Source organism: Mobula hypostoma, chromosome 16 (genome assembly GCF_963921235.1).
Source record: "Mobula hypostoma chromosome 16, sMobHyp1.1, whole genome shotgun sequence".
Taxonomy (NCBI): Eukaryota; Metazoa; Chordata; class Chondrichthyes; order Myliobatiformes; family Myliobatidae; genus Mobula; species Mobula hypostoma.
This window is the reverse complement of record NC_086112.1, coordinates 49,711,687-49,735,926: the sequence shown is the minus strand read 5'-3', so window position 1 is coordinate 49,735,926 and position 24,240 is coordinate 49,711,687. Positions and strand designations below refer to the sequence as shown.

The 24,240-nt window shown below is 38.4% G+C and overlaps 1 protein-coding gene across 2 annotated transcripts in view; it reads left to right on the top strand.

The window, feature by feature from the left end:
• The window catches only part of auh (AU RNA binding protein/enoyl-CoA hydratase), a 205,217-nt gene extending 181,222 nt beyond the window's left edge, over positions 1 to 23,995 (top strand). Inside the window, exons 6-8 of one of the 2 annotated variants that reach the window (XM_063068934.1) lie at positions 3,958 to 4,008; positions 15,102 to 15,149; positions 23,239 to 23,995. In XM_063068934.1, the coding sequence (XP_062925004.1) occupies positions 3,958 to 4,008; positions 15,102 to 15,149; positions 23,239 to 23,316 (177 nt within the window). In that variant the 3' untranslated portion in view covers positions 23,317 to 23,995. The remainder of the gene's footprint in view (positions 1 to 3,957; positions 4,009 to 15,101; positions 15,150 to 23,238) is intronic. The other variant, XM_063068933.1, reaches the window with a different exon arrangement.
• Positions 23,996 to 24,240: the final 245 nt, after the last annotated feature.

Below are 24,240 nucleotides of genomic sequence, written 5' to 3'. Positions count from 1 at the left end.
TGTGGTATTGAGGTACTTGCATTATATTAGATTAGATTAGATTATGAGGACACGCAGTCCTCTTTTATTGTCATTTAGTAATGCGTCCATTAAGAAATGATACAATGTTTTTCCAGAATGATATCACAGAAACACATGACAAACCGACTGAAAAACTGACAAAAACCACATAATTATACATATAGTTACAACAGTGCAAAGCAATACCGTAATTTGCTAAGAACAGACCATGGGCACGGTAAAAAGTCTCAAAGTCTCTCGAAAGTCCTATCATCTCACGCAGACGGTGAACCTCCAGTGCCGCAAACTTGCCGATGCAGCATCCTGGAAGCATCCAACCACAGTCCGACTCCGAGTCCGTCCGAAGACTCCGAGTCCATCCGAAAACTCCGAGCCTCCAACCAGCTCTCCGGCACCGAGCACCATCTCTGCCGAGCACTTCGACCCCGGCCCCGGCAATAGCCAAAGCCGAGGATATGGGGCCTTTCCCTCCAGAGATTCTCAATCGCACAGTAGCAGCGGCAGCGAAGCGGGCATTTCAGAAGTTTCTTCAGATGTTCCCTCGTGCTTCTCACGTCTGTCTCCATCAAATCAGGATTGTGCACGGCCCCTAGTTAACATAAACAATATCATTCAGAAGGGCTGCGCGCACTGCGTCGCGCCACCATCTTCTCCTCCCTCTCTGCCACACATTATTACACGTTATATTACATGTTATTTATTGCCCTGAAGCAGAGTATTCAACCTAACGCTTTCTTCTGGCATTAATGAATCCCAAAGCGGCTCCCCATTGTCATTTGTCTCACCTCATCAATATCTTTGTCCAATTTTTCCTCCTCATGTTTATCTATATTCCCTTTATGCATGCTAGTGTTAGTCACCTTAAGTATTTCTTGAAATAGTAAATTACTTTCCATAAATCTCTAGGTGGACAACTTGTTAAATAATTATTTGAGACTGTCATTGACTTCTATATTGACCCCTGGTTTTGGTCAAACCTGTGAATGGCAACATTCTATGTGTAGCTGAAGAAAAGAAACCCTATTGTTCATAAACAAGAGAAAATCTGCAAATACTGGAAATCCAAGCAACACACGCAAAATGTCAGAGGAACTCAGCAGGTCAGGCAGCATCTATGGAAAAGAAAAAACAGTCGACGTTTTGGTCTGAGACCCTTACTTAGAATGATTTTTGGGTTTAGGAAATATATTTTATAGCCTGGGGAAAAATACACACTCAGGACAACAAGTACTTTTTCATGACTTTAATTCCTTTATCTGTTTTAGATGTTTTACTGCAGAAAGAGGATATCAAAATAAAGACGACAAAATGAATTAAAAAAAACAATTCCTGCTGTTGCAATCTCAGCTTAATTTTGGTCCACACCCTTGTTACATATGCAGTAGGAAAATAAATAAAACAAAATATACTAAACTAATACGATAGTGGCAATTCTGAAAAAAATACAAACAACATTGGAATCCCAGCAACCCTGTACCTTATGCACAACATCAAAGGTATGAATAAGTACATCCCATCTTAACTAAGAGATATACTCACTTTGGCACACGTGTGCTTAACTTCCAAACACGTATAGGCTAGACCCTGAAACAAGTTTTCTTTGCTCTCGCGACGTGAACAGAGATCAACACATTCACATTACTCTGTTACATTCACATTCAGTTATGAAACAACAAAGAAAGACAAAAATAAACTTTTACAATATATTGGCTTGGAGTTTAAATTATACTTTATACTTTATTGTCACCAAACAATTGATACTAGAATGTACAATCATTACAGCGATATTTGATTCTGCGCTTCATGCTCCCTGGAGTACAAATCAATAGTAAATTTTAAAAATTTAAATTATAAATCATAAATAGAAAATAGAAAATGGAAAGTAAGGTAGTGCAAAAAAACCAAGAGGCAGGTCCGGATATTTGGAGGGTATGGCCCAGATCCGGGTCAGGATCCGTTCAGCAGTCTTATCACAGTTGGAAAGAAGCTGTTCCCAAATCTGGCCGTACGAGTCTTCAAGCTCCTGAGCCTTCTCCTGGAGGGAAGAGTGTTGGCTGGGCGGGTCATGTCCTTGATTATCCTGGCAGCACTGCTCCGACAGCGTGCGGTGTAAAGTGAGTCCAAGGACAGAAGATTGGTTTGTGTGATGTTCTGGGCTGTGTTCATGATCTTCTGCAGCTTCTTCCGGTCTTGGACAGGACAACTTCCATACCAGGTTGTGATACACTCTAGAAGAATGCTTTCTATGGTGCATCTATAAATTACTAAAAAGACTAACCTACTAGGCCGATAAGGAACTTTGCACAACCAAACTATCCAGTGCTGACAACTTCCTCATGAAAATCTAAAGCATGCACATGTAAAGATGCCAAATTACCAATATTCTAGATTTGCAAACAAGTATAAACAAATTTACATGGATATTATCAAATATTATTCACCTTTCCTCACCATGTGACTAGCATTTGACATCCTTTCTAGAACCTTGCAACTGTTCTTTCTACTCAACACGTGCATAATAACATTACCGTTTTCTCTTACAGGCACAGGCAGCTATTTTGGCATTACCAGGGTGAATTCATAAGTACACTTTAACAATAAAAAAAATTCAGCAGTCACCTGGTTACATATACATTTAGCAATTGACCTTGGTTATCGGTCTTCACATCTGAAAATGTACTGTGGATTTAGTTTAGTTAGTCTGAACAATGGATTCCTAAAAGCTGTGAATCCCAGTCCATCCAATGCTGACTAAAATTCATTTGGATGTCTGTAATATGGATGCAAATCTGGAGGTGTGAAAGTTGTATGTAGTTAGAAAGCATTGTCCGCACATTGTAAATATGGAGTTGTCCTTTGAAATTTGGCACATAAAATATTGAGCTCCATGTTGGACCAGCGAGACCTTTCGACCGAAAGCGTCTCTATATGATGCCTGCTGTACCTTGCTTTGTCAAATAAAGAAGCTGCTTTGTACCTACCAGTAATTTTATCCAGTGACTTAATTCACTCAACAACACCTTTCATCAGAACGCGATTGTTCAGTCTTTCCTGATACATATAATTGTTTAGTTTGGCATCAGTTCAGTAAATCTTGTTTGCATCTCCTTCAGTGATTGTATTCTTTTAGTAATATGGAGAGGAAAACTTTTCTGTCCTCCAGTTGAGTTCCATTATAATCTGTGCAAGATGAAAATGTTAACTTTTCTAATCTTTCTAAAAATGAGCCCAGAGCTTTATTTACTTTCAATCTAGCCAAATTAATTTACAATGTTGTTTCCAGTTTTTTGTAATCTGGTGAACCTTTTTAAGGCACTTATTTTCCTTGGAGTTTTTTTAATTTTCCATATTAAAGATCTGATAACCATTTCTCCTCCCTGCCTACTGGTATACTGTATGTTTATTCATCTATCTTCTTTCTCATGTTTAACATATGCAATTTTTTTCTGTGAAAATGCCATACTATGTTTTTTTAAGGTTCCTCTGTAAGCTTATATTATATTTATATGCTTGGAGGAAACCTAAATAATGAGTTTGCCTTTTGGTGTCATTATCCAATGGCAATGCCAAGAACAAAGGCTCACTGTATGGAAAATTTGCAAAGTCGTATGCCCTCCTGTCACTCTCTGGCATTGCAGAATGTAGCAGAACTGTACGTGATGTTTGGGAATGGAGCTTATAACCTGCTAGGAAATTTATTTTAAGTGCAATATTCTTGTCTCCTAAGGATCAAAAGCTATTTCAAGAATATAGTCCAACTAGGAACAGCTGATCTCTTAATTATATAAACTGCATAATTTATATTAAGATTGATTAAAAACTAAGGCTTTCTTATATAGTTCACTAATAATTAATATGTTTATCTACCATGTGTATCTAAAGGTTCTTGAGTTGGTTAAATGTGTGCTAATAATTTATTATTGTTTTATTTTTAAGGGACCTATTGCAGTGAGATTAGCAAAACTGGCCATCAACCGCGGGGTAGAGGTAAATTTTGTTTGTTTGACTATGTTTTTCTCTTAGCTAATGAAGTAAATAAGATTCTTGGAGTATTATTCAACTAGTGTTATTTAAAATTGGTTATTCTTTTGTCACTGTGCAAATGCTATCCACTCTATTCACAGCTAAATTTTCAAGCATCATGATAAATTCTTAATTGTAGCTGTAGGAGAATGCAATGATTCAGAACTGGTGTAAAAGTTAATATTGCTACTTGTTATTTTACTTGTGAATTACATAAAGAGTAAAAGAATTCTGATGCAAATAATTGTTAGTTTTGCAACACCACTAGTCTAATTCACAAAGCTATTGTCTCATCCTTTTAATGTGGGCACTCTGTTTTTGGCCACCAGGAATCGTGAGATGCCTCAATTTTATTTTTTTTTACCTCCAGCCATTAATCCATTCTTCCACACCCCCCCAACACTATTACTTTATTATTTCCTGTCAAAGTCACCTTATATACAGACCTAGCGTCACTTTATGTACATACAATCAAAAAATGTATTTAAGCTATCTTGTGTATTTATTTTATTGTGGTTTTTGTGCTGCATTGAATTCAGAGTATCAATTATTCTCCTTTACACCGTGTACTGGAAATGACATTAAATAATCTTGAATCTTGATTTTATTTTGCCTGAGGCTCAGGCAAGATTGTGCCTTTTGAAGTGTTATAAGTGCAATCAGGAAGTACAGTAATTTGCAGCATAGCCGCTTGGTTGTATATGAACAAAAATGAAGACGCATGTTATGTCATGTATTTTGAGATTCTGTCAAAATGACACCTGCTTTTTTGTCTCTCTTTAACCTTCCATTAATGCCCCAAAAACACTGCATTCTTCTGAATCTGATCTTTTTGCAAATACGGTGGATTCTAGTTAATCGGGTCACATTGGGACCAGTATATTTTGGCCCAGTTAAGCAGCGCCTCAAAGCTGAAGTTCCATGGAAGTAGTTAAAAAGATATAAAAAAGACAAACTGAGTAATATATTATGTATTTAAATGAAATACAAAATAAAATTAGAATTCTGCTGTCCTATTGAACTGTGTATTAGTTCCTAATAGTTATCAATGGAGGAATTCATCCACGTAAGCAATGAACAAAATCAATGCAGATACCTAGTGCGGATAAGGGACTGCCTTTATACAATGCTATCAATGAGCACGTCCTTCAAATCTTCAATTCATTGTAACACTCAAAAAGATTATCAATACCTTCAAATTCTTTGTAGTCCCTAACTTGTTGAAGTAGTGACATTGTTTCACTTCCACTGTTGGTCGTTTCTGGCATCTCCGAGTCTCAATGCTTGAAACCATAATGAGCAAAACAGTTTTGAATTGTCTTACTGCTTATTTTTTGCCAACCACCAGTGACAAAAATGACTGCTTTTTGAACACAAAAACATGCAACTGACGCTATTTAAAAACTCTTCACTCTGAGCACAGTGTAGTGCCTAACGATCACATAAGTTCTTGTACCTGATGCTCGTTAGAATCTGTTCAGCAATCCGGTACAATTAAGTGGCATAGTTTCCCAAGTAAATGAAGAGAATCCCAGCAATTTCCTCAATTAGTTTTTTTTTTGTTATTTGTCCCAAGTAAGTGGCTTTCCTGATTAACTGATGTCCCAGTTAACTGGAATCCATTGTATTGTATTCCACTCCATTCCACTGTTGATGGCTTTCTGCTACCTAAGATCTTGACTCTCAAAATTCCTAAATTTCTGTCTTCTTTCCCTCTAGGACTGTTTTTGATCAACATGATTAACTATGCAGTAAAACTTAGATAATCCACTACCCAATATTCAAAAATCCACAAGGTTCAACAAGTAACTTGCCGGGTATTGTTCACTGTTCTCCCTTTCCAGTTGCGAGGCCCTGATTTCTGCACTACCTTTCCATTTACCTGGTTCAGTGGAAAATATAAATCTAAAAGTAATGAAAAAGTGTCAGAAGTATTAATAAAAATAATGTCCAGTAGTTCAGAAAATCTGCCAATCCCACTTCATGAAATTCATGCCCCAAAGTATTGGACTTTCACTGTATCCCTTTCAGCAGTTTCCAGAGTGATGAAACATTTGTTTCAGTGTACACCTAAGAAAACGTTTTATAGCCATTTGCTACTTATGAAGAATGTTACAGTAGATGAACAGTGTGCACATTAAACTGAACAGTCTGGATCCTGGAATTTTAATTTGTTTCACTATTTTAAAATGAGTTTTATTTCTCAGACCAAAATCAGTATGTTTGGCTATTACTGATACAAAATTCCTTGGTTCTGAATCATTATCTTTTTCTGTGCCCCCCACACATGCTTCCTGAGCCAACTATGTACTACTTTAAAAAGGCTCCTTAGCTTAGATACATCAAGATGACCAAACTGTGGCTAAACAATACTTTGGGCTAACATTAATTCGAAGCCTTATTTCTTTAGCTAGCAATGTAGTGATAACCTACAGTGGCACAGTGTGCATGAATGATTTTTGATTATCAAACTCCCATCTACTTGCCTTTGTGAACACGGATTTTGTTAGCCCTAGAACTAATACATTAGTGACACTTTGAGTTAGCACATGACTTTTCTTTGGATACTGAGTTTTGTCTGATGGCTCAATAATTTTCTTCAGCCCAAAATAAATTTTAGTTGTCCAGGTTTGGGTAATACCCCAATTTGTTCCCCCTGCAGCTTGAGGTTAATACAGGAACTTAATCATTGTTAGTTAACCATTTTGATCTAGGGTACATTGAGTGATTTCTGGTAAACTTAAAAAAAATAGATTTAGCAATTCTTGAATGTATGTATATTTTGGGGCATTATGTGAAATGTGAAAAGTCCTGACGAAGGGTCTCGGCCTGAAACGTCGACTGCGCCTCTTCCTATAGATGCTGCCTGGCCTGCTGCGTTCACCAGCAACTTTGATGTGTGTTGCTTGAATTTCCAGCATCTGCAGAATTCCTGTTGTTTATGTGAAATGTTTTAGCCATCTGTGATTTGCTATTGTTCGGTGCTAGGAATTTCTTTCTCCCAAGGAAAATAAAACACTTAAAATTTCCACTGATTTCAGATGATAAACTCAACTGAGCTTTGCACTTACAAAAAGAAAATTAAATCTCATGCAGTTATACCAACTGGCCCACATTGTTCATGTCACATGCAAGCCCACTTTAATTTGTTTCTATGACTTTCTTCATCTTGCATTCATTAACTTTCTTTTAAATGCACCTTTACTGCTCTACCATTGATTGTCTTAGTGGTATTTTCATCTTATGGCTAAACCAGAATTATCGAACACAGAATGTTAATTACGTGAAAAACATTCAAACATGATTAAAGAATTATTGTTAATTTTGTAAACAAAAACTAAGCATCTAATATACTCACATTTTTAAAACTACACAATCAAGCCATACAGTTAATCTTCATCATTTCCTTCATTGAAATCAATGGAAATACCATTGTGCCAGAACTTTCTTGCAGTTCAGACTACCTCTGCCAGAATTTCATATCCAGAGCCCACTGAAACACAACGTAGTGATGGGTCCCTTCATTGTAAGGTTCATGTGCATGAGGCTCTTACAAGCAGGTTAGGATAGAGTCATTATTTTAAGATTTCAAAAAGATGGTCCACCTAATTTGCCTCTGTCCCAGTTCATTGTCATCTGACCCCTACATACATATATACCAGCAAACAAAACGACATTCATCTCGATCAAGATGCACACACGAAACATACATCACACACAGCACATAAAACAAAGTATTACCACACGTAAGTTAACTAAATATAATTCAAAATGCATGTGAAGTGCACAGCACAGGTAAACAGTAAATAGTAAACAGCTTGCTGTCCTAGTGATGAAACCTCAGTGGTGGCAGGATTTTCATTAATATCACAGCCTTGGGGTAAGAAGCTCTTACCCAGTCTGGCAGTCCTAGTCCTGAAACTCCAGTACTTCCTACCTGATGGTAGTGGGTCAAAGAGATTTTTAGATTGGTCGTATGGATCCTCAATAATGTTCTGGGCCCTTTGAGAACAACACTCCCAGTAAATGTCACAAACAGGGGGGAGGGAGACCACGGTGATCCTCTCGGCAGTTTGTACTATCAGAACCATGATGCTGTAGTAGTCCTTGCAAATGTAAATTAATTTTTCAGATCAACCACGGCTGAAATTGACATAGGATTCTTAAACATGACTGGGCTTGCATCATTACCAGCCTTGTAGACACTAAGCCTTTAATAAAATATATGATTTTAAATTAACTGCCATTGGGTTACAACTTAAAAATAAATGCTACATGCCTCATTTCTAAAGCTTTTCATTGACCTGAAACCAAATTAAAGAAGGTGCAAAGGAAATTTATCAGGATGCTTCATGGATTAGAGGACATGTTTTATGAGGTTGTAGTTGGAAGCTGAATGCCCAAGGTTACATGGAGAGATAGGAAGGTAGGCAGAGGGGATGGCGTAGCTCTGCTGGTAAAGAATGGCATCAAGTCAGTAGAAGGATGTTGAATCCTTCTGGGCTGAGTTAAGATACTACAAGGGTAAAAGAGCCCCAATGGCAGTTATATACAGGCTGCCAAACAGTAGCTGGGATGTGGATCACAGATTACAACGGGAAATAGAAAAAGTATGTCAAAAGGGCAATGGTATGATAGTAATGGGAGATTTGAACATACACGTCAATTGGGAAAATCAGATTGGTAGTGGATCTCAAGAGAGTGAGATTGTTGAATGCCTATGAGATGGCTTTTTAGAGCAGTTTGTTGCTGAGCCTACTAGGGGATCAGCTATACTGGGTTGGGTGTTATGTAATGAACTGGAAATGATTAGGGAGCTTAAGGTAGAAGAACCCTCAGTAGGCAGTGATCACAATATGATTGAGTTCAACTTGAAATCTGTTTGGGAGAAAGTAAGGTCTGACGAAGCAGTAATTCAGTGGAGTAAAGGGAATTACAGTGGTATGAGAGAGTTGTTGGCTAAAGTAAATTGGAAGGAGATGCTGTCAGGGCTGACAGCAGAGTGTGAGTTTCTGGGAAAAATGAGGAAGATGCAGGATAGATGTATTCCAAAAATGAAGAAATACTCAAATGGCAAAATAGTACAACCGTGCCTGACAAGGCAAGTCAAAGCTAATGTAAAAACAAGAGGGAATACAACAAAGCAAAAATTAGTAGGAAGACAGGTTTGCAAAGCATTTAAAAATCAACAGAGAACAGTTAAAACAGACGTTAGGAGGGAAAAGATGAAATATGAAAGCAAGCTAGCAAACAATATCAAAGTGGATAGTAAACGCTTTTTCAAGGATGTAAAATATAAAAAAGAGATGAGAGTGGACATAGGACCTCTAGAAACTGAGGCTGGAGAAATAATAATGGGGGACAAGCAGATGGCTGATGAACTAAATGAGTATTTTGCATCAGTCTTCACTGTGGAAGACACTAGCAGTGTGGCAGATGTTGAAGTGTGTGAGGAGAGAGAAGTGAATACAGTTACTATTACAAGGGATAAGGTGCTCAAAAAGCTGAAAGACCAAAGGTGCATAAGTTACCAGGACCTGATAAACTGCACCCTCGGTTCTGAAGGAGGTGGAGGTAGAGATTGTGGAGACATTAGTAATGATCTTTCAAAAATCATTGGACACTGGCCAGAGGACTGGAACATAGAAAATGTTACACCACTCTTTATGAAAGGAGGAAGACAGCAGAAAGAAAATTATAGACCAGTTAGCCTGACCTCAATGGTTGGGAAGATGTTGAAGTCAATTGTTAAGGATAAGGTTATAGATTACTTGGTGACACAGGACAAGATAGTACAAAGTCAGCATGGTTTCTCTAAGGGAAAGTCTGGTCTGATGAACCTGTTGGAATTCTTTGAGGAGATTACATGTCAGATAGATAAAGGGGATGCAGTGTATGTTATATATTTGGACTTTTAGAAGGTCTTTGACAAGGTGCCACGCATGAGGCAGCTTACCAAGTTAAGAGCCCATGGTATTACAGGAAAGTTACTGGCATGGTTAGAGCATTGGCTGATTGGTAGGAGGCAGTGAGTGTGACTAGTGCTGTTCCACAGGGGTCGGTGTTAGGACTGCTTTTTATGCTGTATATTAATGATTTAGATGATGGAATAGATGGCTTTGTTGCCATGTTTGCGGATGATACAAAGATTAGTTGAAGGGCATGTAGTATTGAGGAAACAAGTAGGCTGCAGAAGGCCTTAGATAGAATGGGCAAGAAAGTGGCAAATGAAACACAATGTTTGAAAATGCGTGGTCTTGCACTTTAGTAGAAGAAATAAATGTGCAGACTATTTTCTAAATAGGGAGAAAATCCAAAAATCTGAGATGCAAAAGAACTTGGGAGTTCTTGTGCAGAACAACCTAAAGATTAAGTTGCAGGTAGAGGAGGTGGTGAGAAAGGCAAATGCCATGTTAGCATTCATTTCAAGAGGTCTAGAACACGAGAGCAGGGGTGTGATGCTGAGGCTTTATGGCAAAAGTGAGGCCTCACCTTGAATATTGTGAAGAGTTTTGGGCTCCCCATCTAAGAAAAGATGTGCTGGCATTAGAGAGGACTCAGAGGAGGGTCACAAGGATAATTCCAGGAATGAAAGGCTTATCATACGAGGAACGTTTGATAGCTCTGGGTCTGTATTCTCTGGAATTTAGAAGGACGATAGGGGATCTCATTGAAACCTTTCGAATGTTGAAAGGCCTAGATATAATAACGTGGAAGGACATTTTCTATGGTTGTGGAGTCTAGGACAAGAAGGCACAGCCTCGGGATAGAGAGGCGTCCATTTAAAACAGAGATGCGGAGAAGTTTCTTTAGCCAGAGGGTGGTGAACTTGTGGAATTTATTATCACAGGTAGTTGTGGCGGCTAGATTGTTGGGTGTGTTTAAGGCAGAAATTGATAGGTTTTTGATTGGACACAGCATCAAAAGTTATGGAGTAAAGGCTAAGGAGTGGGGCTGAGGAGGGGAGAAAAAAAGATCAGCCATGATTGAATGGCGGAGCGGACTCGATGGGCCAAATGGCCTAATTCTGCTCCAATGTTATAAGGTCTTATGATGTTATAAGGTTCAGCAATCAAGGGTTTTTCCATTTGGAGCAGATGAGGATAAGAGGCAGCTTGTTAAAGGTGTATAAGGCATAAATGAAGTGGACAGCCAGTACTTTTTTCCCAGGGTGTTAATAACTAATACCAGAGGCTTTGTTTTGGCTAAAGCCTGAAAATTAACTAGCTCATTCTGTAGTCTAACTTTTTAAAGATTTTTTAAAGAAAGATACCTTTGAAACGTAGAATATAGAACAGTACAGCACAGTATAGGCTCTTCAACCCACAATGTTATGCCAGCCTATTGAAACCCACTCCACCATCAATCTAATCCTTCCCTCTTACACAAAACATAACTTTCTATTTTGCCTACATCAATACGCCCATCTAAGAACCTCTTGAATGATCCTATAGTATCAACATCTACCACCAACCCCGGCAGTACACCTACCACTTTCTTCTTAAAAATGTTACTCCATTGTCTCCTAAACTTTCGGCTACTCATCATAAATTGGTACAAGCTTATCATCTGACCCTTCCACTTCCTGAATCAAAGCCATATATAAAATTCACAAAGAGGAGGGTGCCAGAACAGGATAAATATTGTAACATTAAATAAAATGCACACAATCAGATTTTTTTTTGTGTTATGTTTAATGTTATAGTATTGTTTCTGTTGAATTAGGTGGGTTTTTTTTGTTAAAAGCACTAACATTTGTACTGGCAATGACCATTCTTAGAATTTTGTAATCTATTTTATTTGTAGTTGCTTGGGGATGAGTTGCCAGGTTCCAAGTGTACTGCATGCTTCAGTTGAAGGACTATTCATGCATCTGCAACTCTCCCTGAGTTGCTCTGTCAAAGGCAACTCCTACCCAGCAATCTGCAATAATGAACTCTGTTATATCATTTTTGAAAATGTCTCCTCTCGTATATCTATGCTGCTGCAGATCAAATCAGCAATCTACCAACTTTTACAGGGTAGGAATATCAGAATAAAGTTGTTACTTCTATGGAGCTGAAGTTTACCTTGGTGTCATAATACAAGATTTTTGTGTATTAGTTATTATGAAATCAAATAGATTTCATTACCATCAATGAATGCTTTAGAAATAATATCACAAATTCTAAAGCCTACCCAGGAGCAGACTGTGGTTCAGATCACCATCCAGTAATAGCTACCATTAAAACAAAATTAAAGAAACTGAAACATGGAAAAAAGAGAAAGAAGTGTATGTTGGGAGAACTTAAAAATGATAGCATACTTCAGCAACAATTCAAGACAGCTGTAGAAGAACACCTCAACAAAAACGAAACAACACTTATTTGGGACAGATTTAGATATGCTATACAGCAATCAGCAGAGGAGATAATCCCAGTGCAAGAAATCCAACACACCAACAAGGGGTGGATAACCCAAGAAATTCTAGATCTGATGGAACAAAGAAGGTTAGTGAAGAATAATGAAGTGCAATTCAGAGAGCTAGACAGACAGATCAGACAATTCTGCAATATTGCAAAGGAAGAATGGCTGAATCAAAAATGCAATGAGATAGAAGACCATATTAACAACAGCAAAGAAGTGCACAAGGAAATTAAGGAAATTACTGGAATTAAGAAAACCTCCTCTACAGGATGCAGATGGATCCATACTAACAGATCCAGATAAAGTATGTGAGAGGTGGATTCAGTATATAGAGCAGCTTTTTGAAGATAGTAGAGGGGAACCCCTAAATATTAAACCCTCTAATTCTGGCCCACCTATTAGCAGAGAAGAAATAACTAAAGCAATGAAAAGCATGAAACGTGGTAAAGTCACTGGACCTGATGAAATTTCAGTGGAAGTGATACAAGCCCTAGAAGGTCTGGGCATAGATACTCTTTTTGAACTGTTTACTGGCATATATGAGTCTGGTGTGTTGCCTGATGATCTCTTGAAATTAGTATGTATAACTCTGCCAAAAATTCCTGGAACTATTGCCTGCGAAAATTATAGAACAATCAGTCTTATGAGTCACATAATAAAGATTTTGTTGAGAGTTGTTCTGAGTTGAATTAAAAACAATTTAAGACCAGAAACTTCTAAACTGCAATATGGGTTTATTGAGGATAGAGGAACTAGGAACACAATTTTCATACTACGAATGCTTTCAGAAAGGGCAATTGAATATCAAAATGATGTCTTTTTATGTTTTATTGATTTCACTAAAGCATTTGACAAAGTGCAACATGAAAAATTATTTCAAATTCTCGCTAAACTAAACATTGATGGAAGGGACCAACCAACTGCTTTAAAATTTATATTATATAAATGGTGGCGGTAAAAATTGATGATAATATAAGCAGTTGGATTAAAATTCAAAGAGGAGTTAGACAAGGATGCGTTGCCTCACCACAATTATTTAATATCTATAGTGAAGTGATTCTCAGAGAAAAAGATCTGTATGGGATAAAAACTGGAGGTGTTAACATCAACAATATAAGATATGCAGACGATGCCACCCTAACAGCAAGTGCTACAGAGGACCTACAAATCCTCCTAGACAAAGTACAAACGTAGTACAAACAAGCGCAGATTTTGGTCTAACCATCAACTGTAAAAAAAATCAAATGTGTGGTAATATCAAAACAGCAGGATACTCCCAACTGCCAATTGTACATTGGTAACCAAGAGATTGAACAAAAGACCAGCTTTAATTACCTTGGTAGCTTTATATCACAAGAGCTAGAAGTAAAGTAGAAATAAAAAGAAGAATTGCCATTGCCAAAACCAACTTCCAAAAAATGAAACCCATTTTCACCGACGGACACATTTCTATGGCAACAAGGCTTAGGCCACTAAAATGTTACATCTTGTCAATCTTGCTGTATGCTTCCGAAACGTGGACTATAACACTAGAACTCCAAAAAAACTTAGAAGCAACAGAAGTGTGGTTTCTTTGAAGAATGCTGAAAATATCATATAGAGATGGGGTAACTAATGAGACAGTACTCCAACGTGCCCATATAGAAAGATCTTTAATGAGAACATTAAATGAAAGGAAACTTAAATTTCTAGGCCTTGTCATCAGAAAAAGAGAAATAGAATGCCTTATATTACAAGGCCGTATGCCTGGGAAACGTGGTAGCGAAAGGTAAAGAAGAAAATATATGGACGCTGTGAAAGAACTAACAGATCTAAGTGGGCGAGATATCATTGACGCTGCGAGGGATCGTTCGATGTGGAGAGCCATGATCACCCAAGCGTGTAACGTGTAAGGCACATGAAGAAGAAGTTATTGTGAAAGTAATTTGCTAAAAATTAGTTTTGTTTTATGTTAAAGTGAGATCATAAAGGTCAACAATTCTTTTCAGTCATATTGGGCAACCAGTGAAACTAAAATGAGTAAATGAACCAGACATCATGTGGAGAAGCGGTTAGTTGATTTATTGTCTCAAGTATTTTACAAACATTTACCTTACCATAGAAGCGACCTATTCATATAAAGGCAGCATGGAATGTTTGGTGGGTGGGGTTGAGTAGCAAGGTTGATAACTTCATTGTCAGATCTGCTGGTAACACAAATAGACTAAACCAAGAAACAAAGGAAAAGGAAACAAAAGTGTTCATGCTTATACAGGATAGGATAAGCATTGATATTATTACTACATCAGCTAGGTCTGAGTCAACGTAGTAGTATTGATATTAGCCCAAGCAAACCTTGTGTATGAATAAATGCTTTGTCCAAAAGATGATAGGGGATATTTAAATAAGTTTAATGACATCTGAATATGAACTAACAATTTGCCTTAAGATGATCTGTAAAACAAATAAAATTACTGTTATCATCTGGTATCAAACGAAAAATGGGAAAGACGCAAGTGAGAATTTCATAATTTTGATACAATACCTGTTGGGAGGATTACCTAAAGGTAAGCTTCAGTTTATTTTTCCATGTCCTCCTCCTCTTCACTCTATTCCTTTTTCCTCGTGTCTTTTCCTAATTTTCCATTTATTAATACTTGTTTCTTTTTCAGGTTGATTTGAAAACAGGCTTAGAAATAGAAGAAGCTTGTTATGCTCAGGTAGATATGATATGTTCATGTTATTTTACTCCTTCAGCTGTGTCCTCTTAAGTATCACATCACATTCTTATATGCAGTATTTTGTTTTGTTCATTTTTACTATTCCCTGGCCAAAGCAGCTGAAAAAAATTGAAACATTTCATTTAATTATTAAATGGATGATAGATGCAAAGGAGGAAGACCCTGTCTTGCTAAATTCTGAACAATAACTAGCTGGTTCTCAAAAGAAAAAGGGCACTCTTCCAAATACCTAGCTACAAAGCAGGAATTGCAATAGTTAGCACAAGTCATGTTGTCTGTTCTGAATGAGAGCCCATCTTTGTTGGGAATCACTTGGCTCCTATATAGTCTCTTACCAGAAATACTTCCTTCCTTCATGTTTTTTATTTGACATGTGTAATGAAATATAATCCTTTATTTCTTTTTTAAAGCAAAAATATAAAACATTCTTTCTTCATGAAATTTCAAATTATTCATTCTTCCCTCAGATCTTATTATTTCTTCCAGCACCTCATTTTGTTCAATTCTTTTGGTCTCAGAATGTAATGCCCACATGAATCTCATCCTGGTATTCTTTAATGCTTTCTCCCTCGGCTGCTAGATTATAGAATTCACTATAAAGACTTACACACACAGCATTTCAAGGAGAATGCTTATCCCCATCTTTTCAAGCCAATGAGAGTGGGAAATAAATGCTGGCTGTTACGTACCCCGTAACTAGGTTGCCAAACCAGCAGAAATGGATCACTCAGTTGGAGTCTGGATTACTGGAACTAAGAAAGTTTTATTAAAGAAATAAGCAACACAGTACTCTAATCAAAAGGATAATAAATACAACAGTTCAGCAATGATAAACACACATGTACACAGAACTAGGATAATAGGATCAATCAAGCTCTATCGTCGTCTAGGGGTAAATGACCAGTTTCAAAATGACGCAAAGTTCAGTTCAATTGAGTTCAGTTCAGTTCACAGTAATCACTGCCGTGCCGGTGGACAGGGGGGGAAGGAGAGAGAGGGCGAAAGCGAATGAATATTCAAAATGGCTTCCAAACAGACCTTCGATATTCCTCGCAGTCAGCTTTCGGGCGAGCCCTTTGTAATGTCTTCTGAGGTCGCCGACTGTGACCCCTCCGTTTCAGATACGATCGTTCCTCTGCAGTGATCCTGGCACCCAGGCAAGGGTGGACACACACCAGGTTCCCGCCGATCGTACCTTTCCACCCTGTGCATCTATGGCTTGGTCCCGCGACCAGCCCTCCAAAAACTCCCACCGACTTGTGGGAGGCGCACCGCTTCCAGGGTCTCGTTACCTCGTGGTGTCGTGTGTGTCCTGCCTTAGCGAACCTGTCCCTTTTTATCCCCCTGCTGGGGTATCGCTTGTCCATCACACTTCAAACAGTTCAGGGTTCAAACGGAGCCGATCTTGACTATACCCAGACCAGTGTCTCCTTCCGTTAAACTCTCTCGTCTCTTCATTAACATTTCCAAATGCTGCTCCATTGTCTTATTTATCTCTCTTTCTCCTGAAGACAGGTGGCAGATCAACTGTTGATCCCACTGGTGCCAGCACAGGACAGTTAACATTTTAATCTATGTGTACTCTTTGTAACCCTCTTTCGTCACATGGCTTTCACAGGAACATCAAAGTCCTTTGCATGACAGAGTTCTTCCCTGATTTACTTGTCCTCTCTTCTTTCCTCCTTATCCATATAACCTTTCCTACTCATTCATAATCAATTTCTGACCACATGATTATTTCAAGTCACACTGAAAACTAATCTCCAATCACCTAATTCTCCAGGCTATATGCTCTGGTGAAGTTTTCTCCTCCTCATCTTGTCCCTCCTCCTGCTGAGACATCCACTTCCATTCCCTAGGGGTAAGGAATGATAAAACATTCAGTTTATCCATCCATCAGCAGATCATGTTGTTCAGAATTCACTCCATAAAGCAATATAGGTACCTTTACCAAAGATGTTAACTACTTAAGAACATTCAGAAATGCAAATTCCAGGTTTCTTCACTACAAATTATTTATATTTAATCTAGCTTTGAGACTCAGACTGTGATCCAGAAGGAGTGTATTGGGTAGAATCCTTACCTTAATCTGATTTGCTCACAGAAACAGAATTAATTTTGGTATACCAGAGCCAACTAAATGATCCAAACCTTGCCCTTCCTGGAGCAGTTTACATGAGGATTTTCCATTATCACGTTGCATGGAAATCTAATAGTTGCAGATATCTAACCACACAAGCTTTGCCAATTCAAAATTTTATCTTGGTGTTTGCTTAAATCACATTATCACTCCTCTAAATTGAGAGGAATATAACTACCTAATCTGCAAAACAAAAACAAACAATAAACAATGATTGTTATATCAGTTCACAATTTAGCTGAATTTGATTCCAGACTAAGAGGATGATTAGCACAAAAAAATCACACAACACTGACTGCCATAGTGTAAAAATTTCTCAATTCTCAAGTTTTGGTAAGGTTTTGTACAGAAGTTTTAAAGCAACCTTGGTTCACCTGCCAAGATGCTGCTTGAAAATTGTCCAGTCTGGTTATAATGATCTTTACTATGAAAGCCCTGTTACTTTTGAAATGTCAGACTCACCCATTAAAATGAAACTTGAGAGAAAGGAAATTAAGTAAAATCTGTGAGCAGTTCTGTTCAAATATGAAAAAAATAATAATTCATGGCTCATTTATTCTTGTAAACTCTATTTTAGTATGCAAGAAGTTGTCCTGGCTCATTATTGTTCTAATCTATCACATTCCCCTCCAGAATTTTAGCAGTATATTTGTCCACTCTCCATTTAAGAAGTAAATATATAAAGAAATGAATAAATATAAATGAAAAATAAGTATTCAGTGGTTGTTTTCTTCATTGCTGTCTGCTTTGTCATTGCAAGCTTCATAAAAATACAGGATAACAAATAAGTTGGTTAGTATGAAAGTGAGCTGCAGCATATGTTCAGCCAATTCTTTTGTGGGTAGGAAGTAGTTTGAAGATATTCAGATTGCTTTTGAAGTTAGGTTCAGTAACAGTGTTTTTGATAAATTCTTTCCTAGAAAGTCAGCAACAAGAGGAAATTGCATCAGGAGTGATGGTATCATAATGGAATTGTTCTTGGCAATTATTTAATGAGAATGGAAACACCAAATGGGATGTTTGAAGAGCCAAACACTGACTCAGGAGTCTAGTGTAATATGTTTATAGAAATGTTCCATATTTTTAACGAGATAATTATTGCACTTAACATTATAGTTTGCCTTCAAAAAAAGAAAAAGAAAACTGCCTTTGGGTGTGTTCTTATATCTGATTAGAAGCAAGATAGAAACTAAGACTAGAGCAGTATTTAAGGTTTCCAGAATCAAATTAATTTTTAAAATTAAACTGTTTGAAATTAAGGGAGTTTCAACTGCGGCCAATCAGCGAATGGGAGTGTGAGAAGAAGAGGTGACTTCAACAGGTCCATGTTTGAAGATGAGAAAAGCAGTGCTTTGTGGCAGTTTTTGGAGCTTGAACTTCAGCCAATCAGTGAATGGGAGCGTGAAAAGAAAGGGTTACTTCAAACAGGTCTACAATTGAAGAATGAAAAAGCAGCGCTTCACGGCAGTTCTTGTAGTTTTAACTGTGGCCAATCACTGAAGAGGTTTCATTAGCAAGGGCGAATAAAAATAATGCAGGGGCAAGCAGAGCGGCCATTGTTGGTCCGGTGTTAGTCTTTGACTTTGATTCTGACTCATCAGGCTTGGGCGAGATAAGTATCTGGTTTATTCTTCATTCCTTATCTATTAGGGATAGTTAGAGCAGTGAGAATGACTCCAGGAGCAGTGTTATGTTCTTTGTCGAAGATGGGAGAATTCTGGGAGACCTACAGCCTCTTGGATGGCCACATCTGTACTAGGTGCATTAAGCTACAGCTTCTCAGAGAACATATCAAGAATCTGGAGCTGCAGCTCAATGACATTTGGTTCATGCAGGAGATCGATAGGAGTTACAGGGAGGTAGTCACCCCTAGGTTGCAGTAGGCAGGTAGCTGGGTGAGTGTCAGGAGAGGGAAGGAAAATGGGCATCCTACAGAGTACCCCTGTGGCCATTGCCCGGATAATAAGTATACAATTTTGGATATTATTGAGTGGGATGACTTACCAGGGGAGCCACAGCGATTGGGTCTTTAGCACTGAGGCTCAGAACAGAAGAGAGGGGAAGACGACTGCAGTAATGATAGTAGATTCCGTGGTAGAGGAACAGAAGTAAGATTCTGTGGCCGCAAAAGAGGCACCCTGGATGGTATGTTGCCTCCCAGGTGCCGGGGTCAGGGATGTCTCGGATCAGGTCCACAGCATTCTAAATGTGCAGGGTGAACAGTCAGAAGTCTTGGTACATATTGGCACCAATGACATAGGTAAGAAAGGCAAAGAGGTTCTGAATAGAAAGCTGAAAAGCAGGACTGTCAGGGTAGTAATCTCTGTGCCACACGCCATTGAGGGTTAGAAATAGGAGCATTTGGCAGATCAATGCATGACTGAGAAATTGGGTGCAGAAGGCAGAGTTTCAGATTTCTGGATCATTGGGATCTTGTCTGAGGAAGGTATAACCTGTAAAAAAAAAAGGGGACAGGTTACACCTGAACTTAAGTGGGCCAATATCCTTGTGAGCAGGTTTACCAGAGCTATTCGGGAGGGTTTAAACTAATTTGGCAGGGGGATGGGATCCATAGTGATGGGGCAGTTGGTTTACGAATAGAGACAGTGTATTTGCTAAAAAAGACCAGCTGATGATAGAGCAAAATTGCAGTCAATGGGATGAATTGCAATGTAAAAGCGGCACAAAAGGGTACAAAATTGAAAAGGGTAATGAATGCAGGACTGAAGTTGTTACATTTAAATGCACACGGTACATGGAATAAGGTAGATGAACTTGTAGCACAGTTAGAAATTGACAGTTGTGACATTGTGGGCATCACTGAGTTGTAGCTGAAAGACGATTTGGGAGCTTAGCATCCAAGGATACACGTTGTATCAAAAGGACAGACACATAGGCAAGGGGGATGGGTTGGCTCTGTTGGTACAAATTGAAATCAATTCCTTAGAAAGAGGTGATGTAGGATCAGAAGGTGTAGAATTGTTGTGGATCGAGCTTAGGAACTGCAAGGGTAAAAAGACCCAGATGGGAGTTATATACAAGCCATTGAACAGTAGCAAAGTTGTGGGCCACAAATTACAACAGGAGATAGAAAGGTCATGTCAAAAGGGCATTGTTATGATAGGCATGGAGGATTTCAATATGCAGTTAGATTGGGAAAATCAGGTTGGTGCTGGATCCCAAGCGGGGGAAATTTGTAGAATGCCTACCAGGTGGCTTTTTAGAGCAGCTTATGGTTGAACCCACTAGGACAGGAGTCCCCAACCTTTTGCGCACCGCAGACCAGTTTAATATTGACAATATTCTTGTGGACCTCACGTGCATTCAAGTTCAATAGTGGGCGTGACAGGGAATGAAGAAAGGTGCAGCTCACTCATATCGGTTCATATCGCCAAATCATATTGTTTCCTTGCGGCCCGATAGCACATGATTGTGGCCCGGTACCGGTCTGCGGCTGGGTGGTTGGGGACCACTGCACTAGGGGATCAACTATTCTGGATTGGGTGTTGTGAAATGATTAGAGAGCTAAAGGTAAAAGAACCCTTAGGGGCTAGTGTTCATAATATGACAGAATTCACCCTGAACTAGAGAGGGTGAAGCTAAAGTCAGATGTATCAGTATTACAGTGGAGTAAAGGCAATTACAGAGGCGTGTGAGAGGAGCTAGCCAAAGTTGATTGGAAGGGAACACTAGCAGAGATTACGGCACAGTGTAATACCTGGAGTTTCTAGGAGCAATTTGGAAGGCGCAGGATAGACACAACTCAAAGGAGGTATTCTAAAAGCAGGATGACGCAACGGTGGCTGACATGGGAAGTTGAAGCTAACATAAAAGCCAAAGAGAGGGCATATAATAAAGCAAAAATTAGTGGAAAGTTAGAGGATTGGGAAGCTTTTAACAACCAACAGAAGGTAACTAAAAAAGACATAAAGATGGAATATGACTTTAAGCTACCCAGTAATATTAATGAAGACACCAAAAGTTTGTTCAAATATATAAAGAGTAAAAGGTGAGAGTAAATATGGGACTGCTAGAAAATGATGCTGTAGAGGTAGTAGTGGGGAGACAGGGAAATGGCAGACAAACTGAATAAGTATTTTGCATCGGTCTTTACTGTGGAAGCCATTAGCAGTATGCAGGAAGTTCAAACATGTCAGGTGGCAGAGGTGAGTGAAGTTTCCATTACTAGGGGAAAAGGTGCTTGAGCAACTGAAAGGTCTGAAAGTGGACATATCACCTGGACCTGATGGTCTACACTCTAGGGTACTGAAAGAAGTAGCCGAAGAGATTGTGAAGGCATTAATAATGATCTTTCAAGAATCAATAGATTCTGGCATTGTTCCTATGGACTGGAAAGTTTCAAATGTTACTCCACTTTTCAAGAAGGGAGAGAGGCAGAAGAAAGGAATTTATAAACCTCACTATCAATGGAAGATGTTGGAGTTGATTGTTTCGGGGTACTTGGAAGTACATCATAAATGGGCTGAAATCAGCACAGTTTTCTTGAGGGAAAATCTTGCCTGACAAATCTGTTGGAATACTTTGAAGAAGTAACAAGTTAGATAGACAAAAGGGAATGGGTGAATGTTGTGTACTTCGATTTTCAGAAGGCCTTTGACAAAATTACCGCCCAAGTTAAGAGCCCATGGTATTACAGGAAAGAGACTAGCATGAATAGAACATTGACTGATTGGCAGGAGGCAAAGATTGGGAATAAAGGGAGGCTTTTCTGGTTGGCTGCTGGTGACTAGTAGTGTTCCACAGGGATGCATGTTAGGACTGCTGTTTTTTACATATGTCAGTGACTTGGATGACGGAATTGATGGCTTTGTGGCCAAATTTATGGATGATACAGAGTTAGGTGGAGGAGCAGGTAGTGTTGAGGAAGCAAAGAGGCTGCAGAAGGACTTAGGCAGATGGAATACAGTGTCAGGGAGTGTATGGTCGTGCACTTTGATAAAAGAAATAAAAGCGGAGACTATTTTCTAAATTTAGAAAAAATTTGAAGGGACTTGGGAGTCCTTGTGCAGGATTTTCTAAAGGCTGATTTGTAGGGTGAATCGGTGGTGAAGAAGGCAAATGCAGTGTTAGCATTCATTTTGAGAGTTCTTGAATATAATAGCAAGGGTGTAATGTTGAGGCTTTATAAAGCACTGGTGAGGCCTCACAGAGTATTGTGAGCAGGTCTGAGCCCTTGTCTAAGAGAAGTGCTGACGTTGGAGAGGGGTCAAAGGAGGTTCAGGAAAATGATTCTGGAATTGAAAGGCTTATCATACGAGGAGCGTTTGATGGCTTTGGGCCTGTACTCACTGGAATTCAGAAGAATGAGAGGAGAAAACCTATCAAATGTTGAAATGCCTCAATAGAGAGGATGTTTCCTACGGTGGGGGAGTCTAGGACCAAAAGGCACAGCCTCAGATTAAAGGGACATCCATTTAGAATGGAGACAAGGTGGAATTACTTTTACCAGAGAGTGGTGGTTGATGTTCCTGTTCTGTTTTTTGTTAGTTTTTGTCGGGGAGGGAGATTTGAGGGTTGATGATTCTGCTGCCGTTCTTTTCCATTTTCGTATCATGGCTATCTGGAGCAGAAGAATTTCAGAGTTGTATACTTTGATAAGAAAATGACCGTTTGAATCCCTTGGTGAATCTGTGGAATTTGTTGCCACAGGTGGCTGGGAGGCCAGGTCTTTGAGTGTATTTAAGGTGAAGTTGATAAATTCTTGATTAGTCATAGCATGAAGTGTTGCAGGAAGTATTGCAGGAGATTGGAGCTGAGAGGGAAATGGATCAGCCATCATGAAATGGCGGAGCAGATATGATGGGCCATATGGACTAATTCTACTCCTATATCTTTTGGTCTAATGGTCTTTTCTTTCTGTAAAGTGAGATTGAAGCAAGAATCACAAATATTTTTTTTGAATTACAGGTAATTCCAACGAAGGACAGAATTGAAGGACTTAATGCTTTCAAAGAAAAACGACTGCCCCGCTACACTGGAGAATAAAAAGACATATCGTAAGCAGCACGTTGGATGAAAAAAAAATCATGTTGTTTTCTATCTGGGGTGTGCACATTTTGCGTAAAGTAATACTACTCAAGAGCCATAATTGTATTATTTAGGAAAGGGACATTAAGCATTGCTGTTATATAAGAATCTTTGGATTCATATTTAACCTATTTTATGATACATAAATATTGTAGCTGAGATCTATTTCTCCTTATGATTCAGAATAAGTTTGAAGCAGTTACTAATGCCAGAAATATAAGATTAGGATCTGGCCCATTTATCACCTCAAACCTGTACCACCACTCTGTAGGATCAAGAGTGATTTGTATTCTGATCCCATCTAAATTGTTTTGATTATATTTACACCATGTTTTGAACAGAGGCATAAAAGATTAATTTCAACCCATTTGTCACTGTTGCGCCTTGGATATAGCTTTGTTAAAATGTTAATCATGTTATATAAGTTAGCACTGACCCCAAAAATATAAATATCCCCTTAGAATTTGTATGCTGTGGATGAAGATCAAACTGAAATGTCCAAAAAAAACTTTTTACAATTTAAAAATAGAGCATAAGGCAATCAGTTTTCAGTATTGATGGGAAGAGTGTGATTTTGTACAAAATGTGTTATCAAATAAATGAATTTTATGCAAACTACAGTATTTGTTCTATTGCCATCATTGAAGAATGAGTATAAATTGGCCGGTTTGTTAATGCAAAATTATTACAAAATAGTTACAAGACTTTGAAGCATCCTTCTGAAAAACTTAATAATCTGGCAATTTAAATTTCTGCTGCACCAAAAAAGTGATACTTAATGCAACACATCAAGATTTTCTGACCCTTCACATCTCAAGCTCTTTAAAAATGATAGAGCATCAACATTAAAAAGAAGTGCGAATAGTGTAGTTTTTAAGTAAT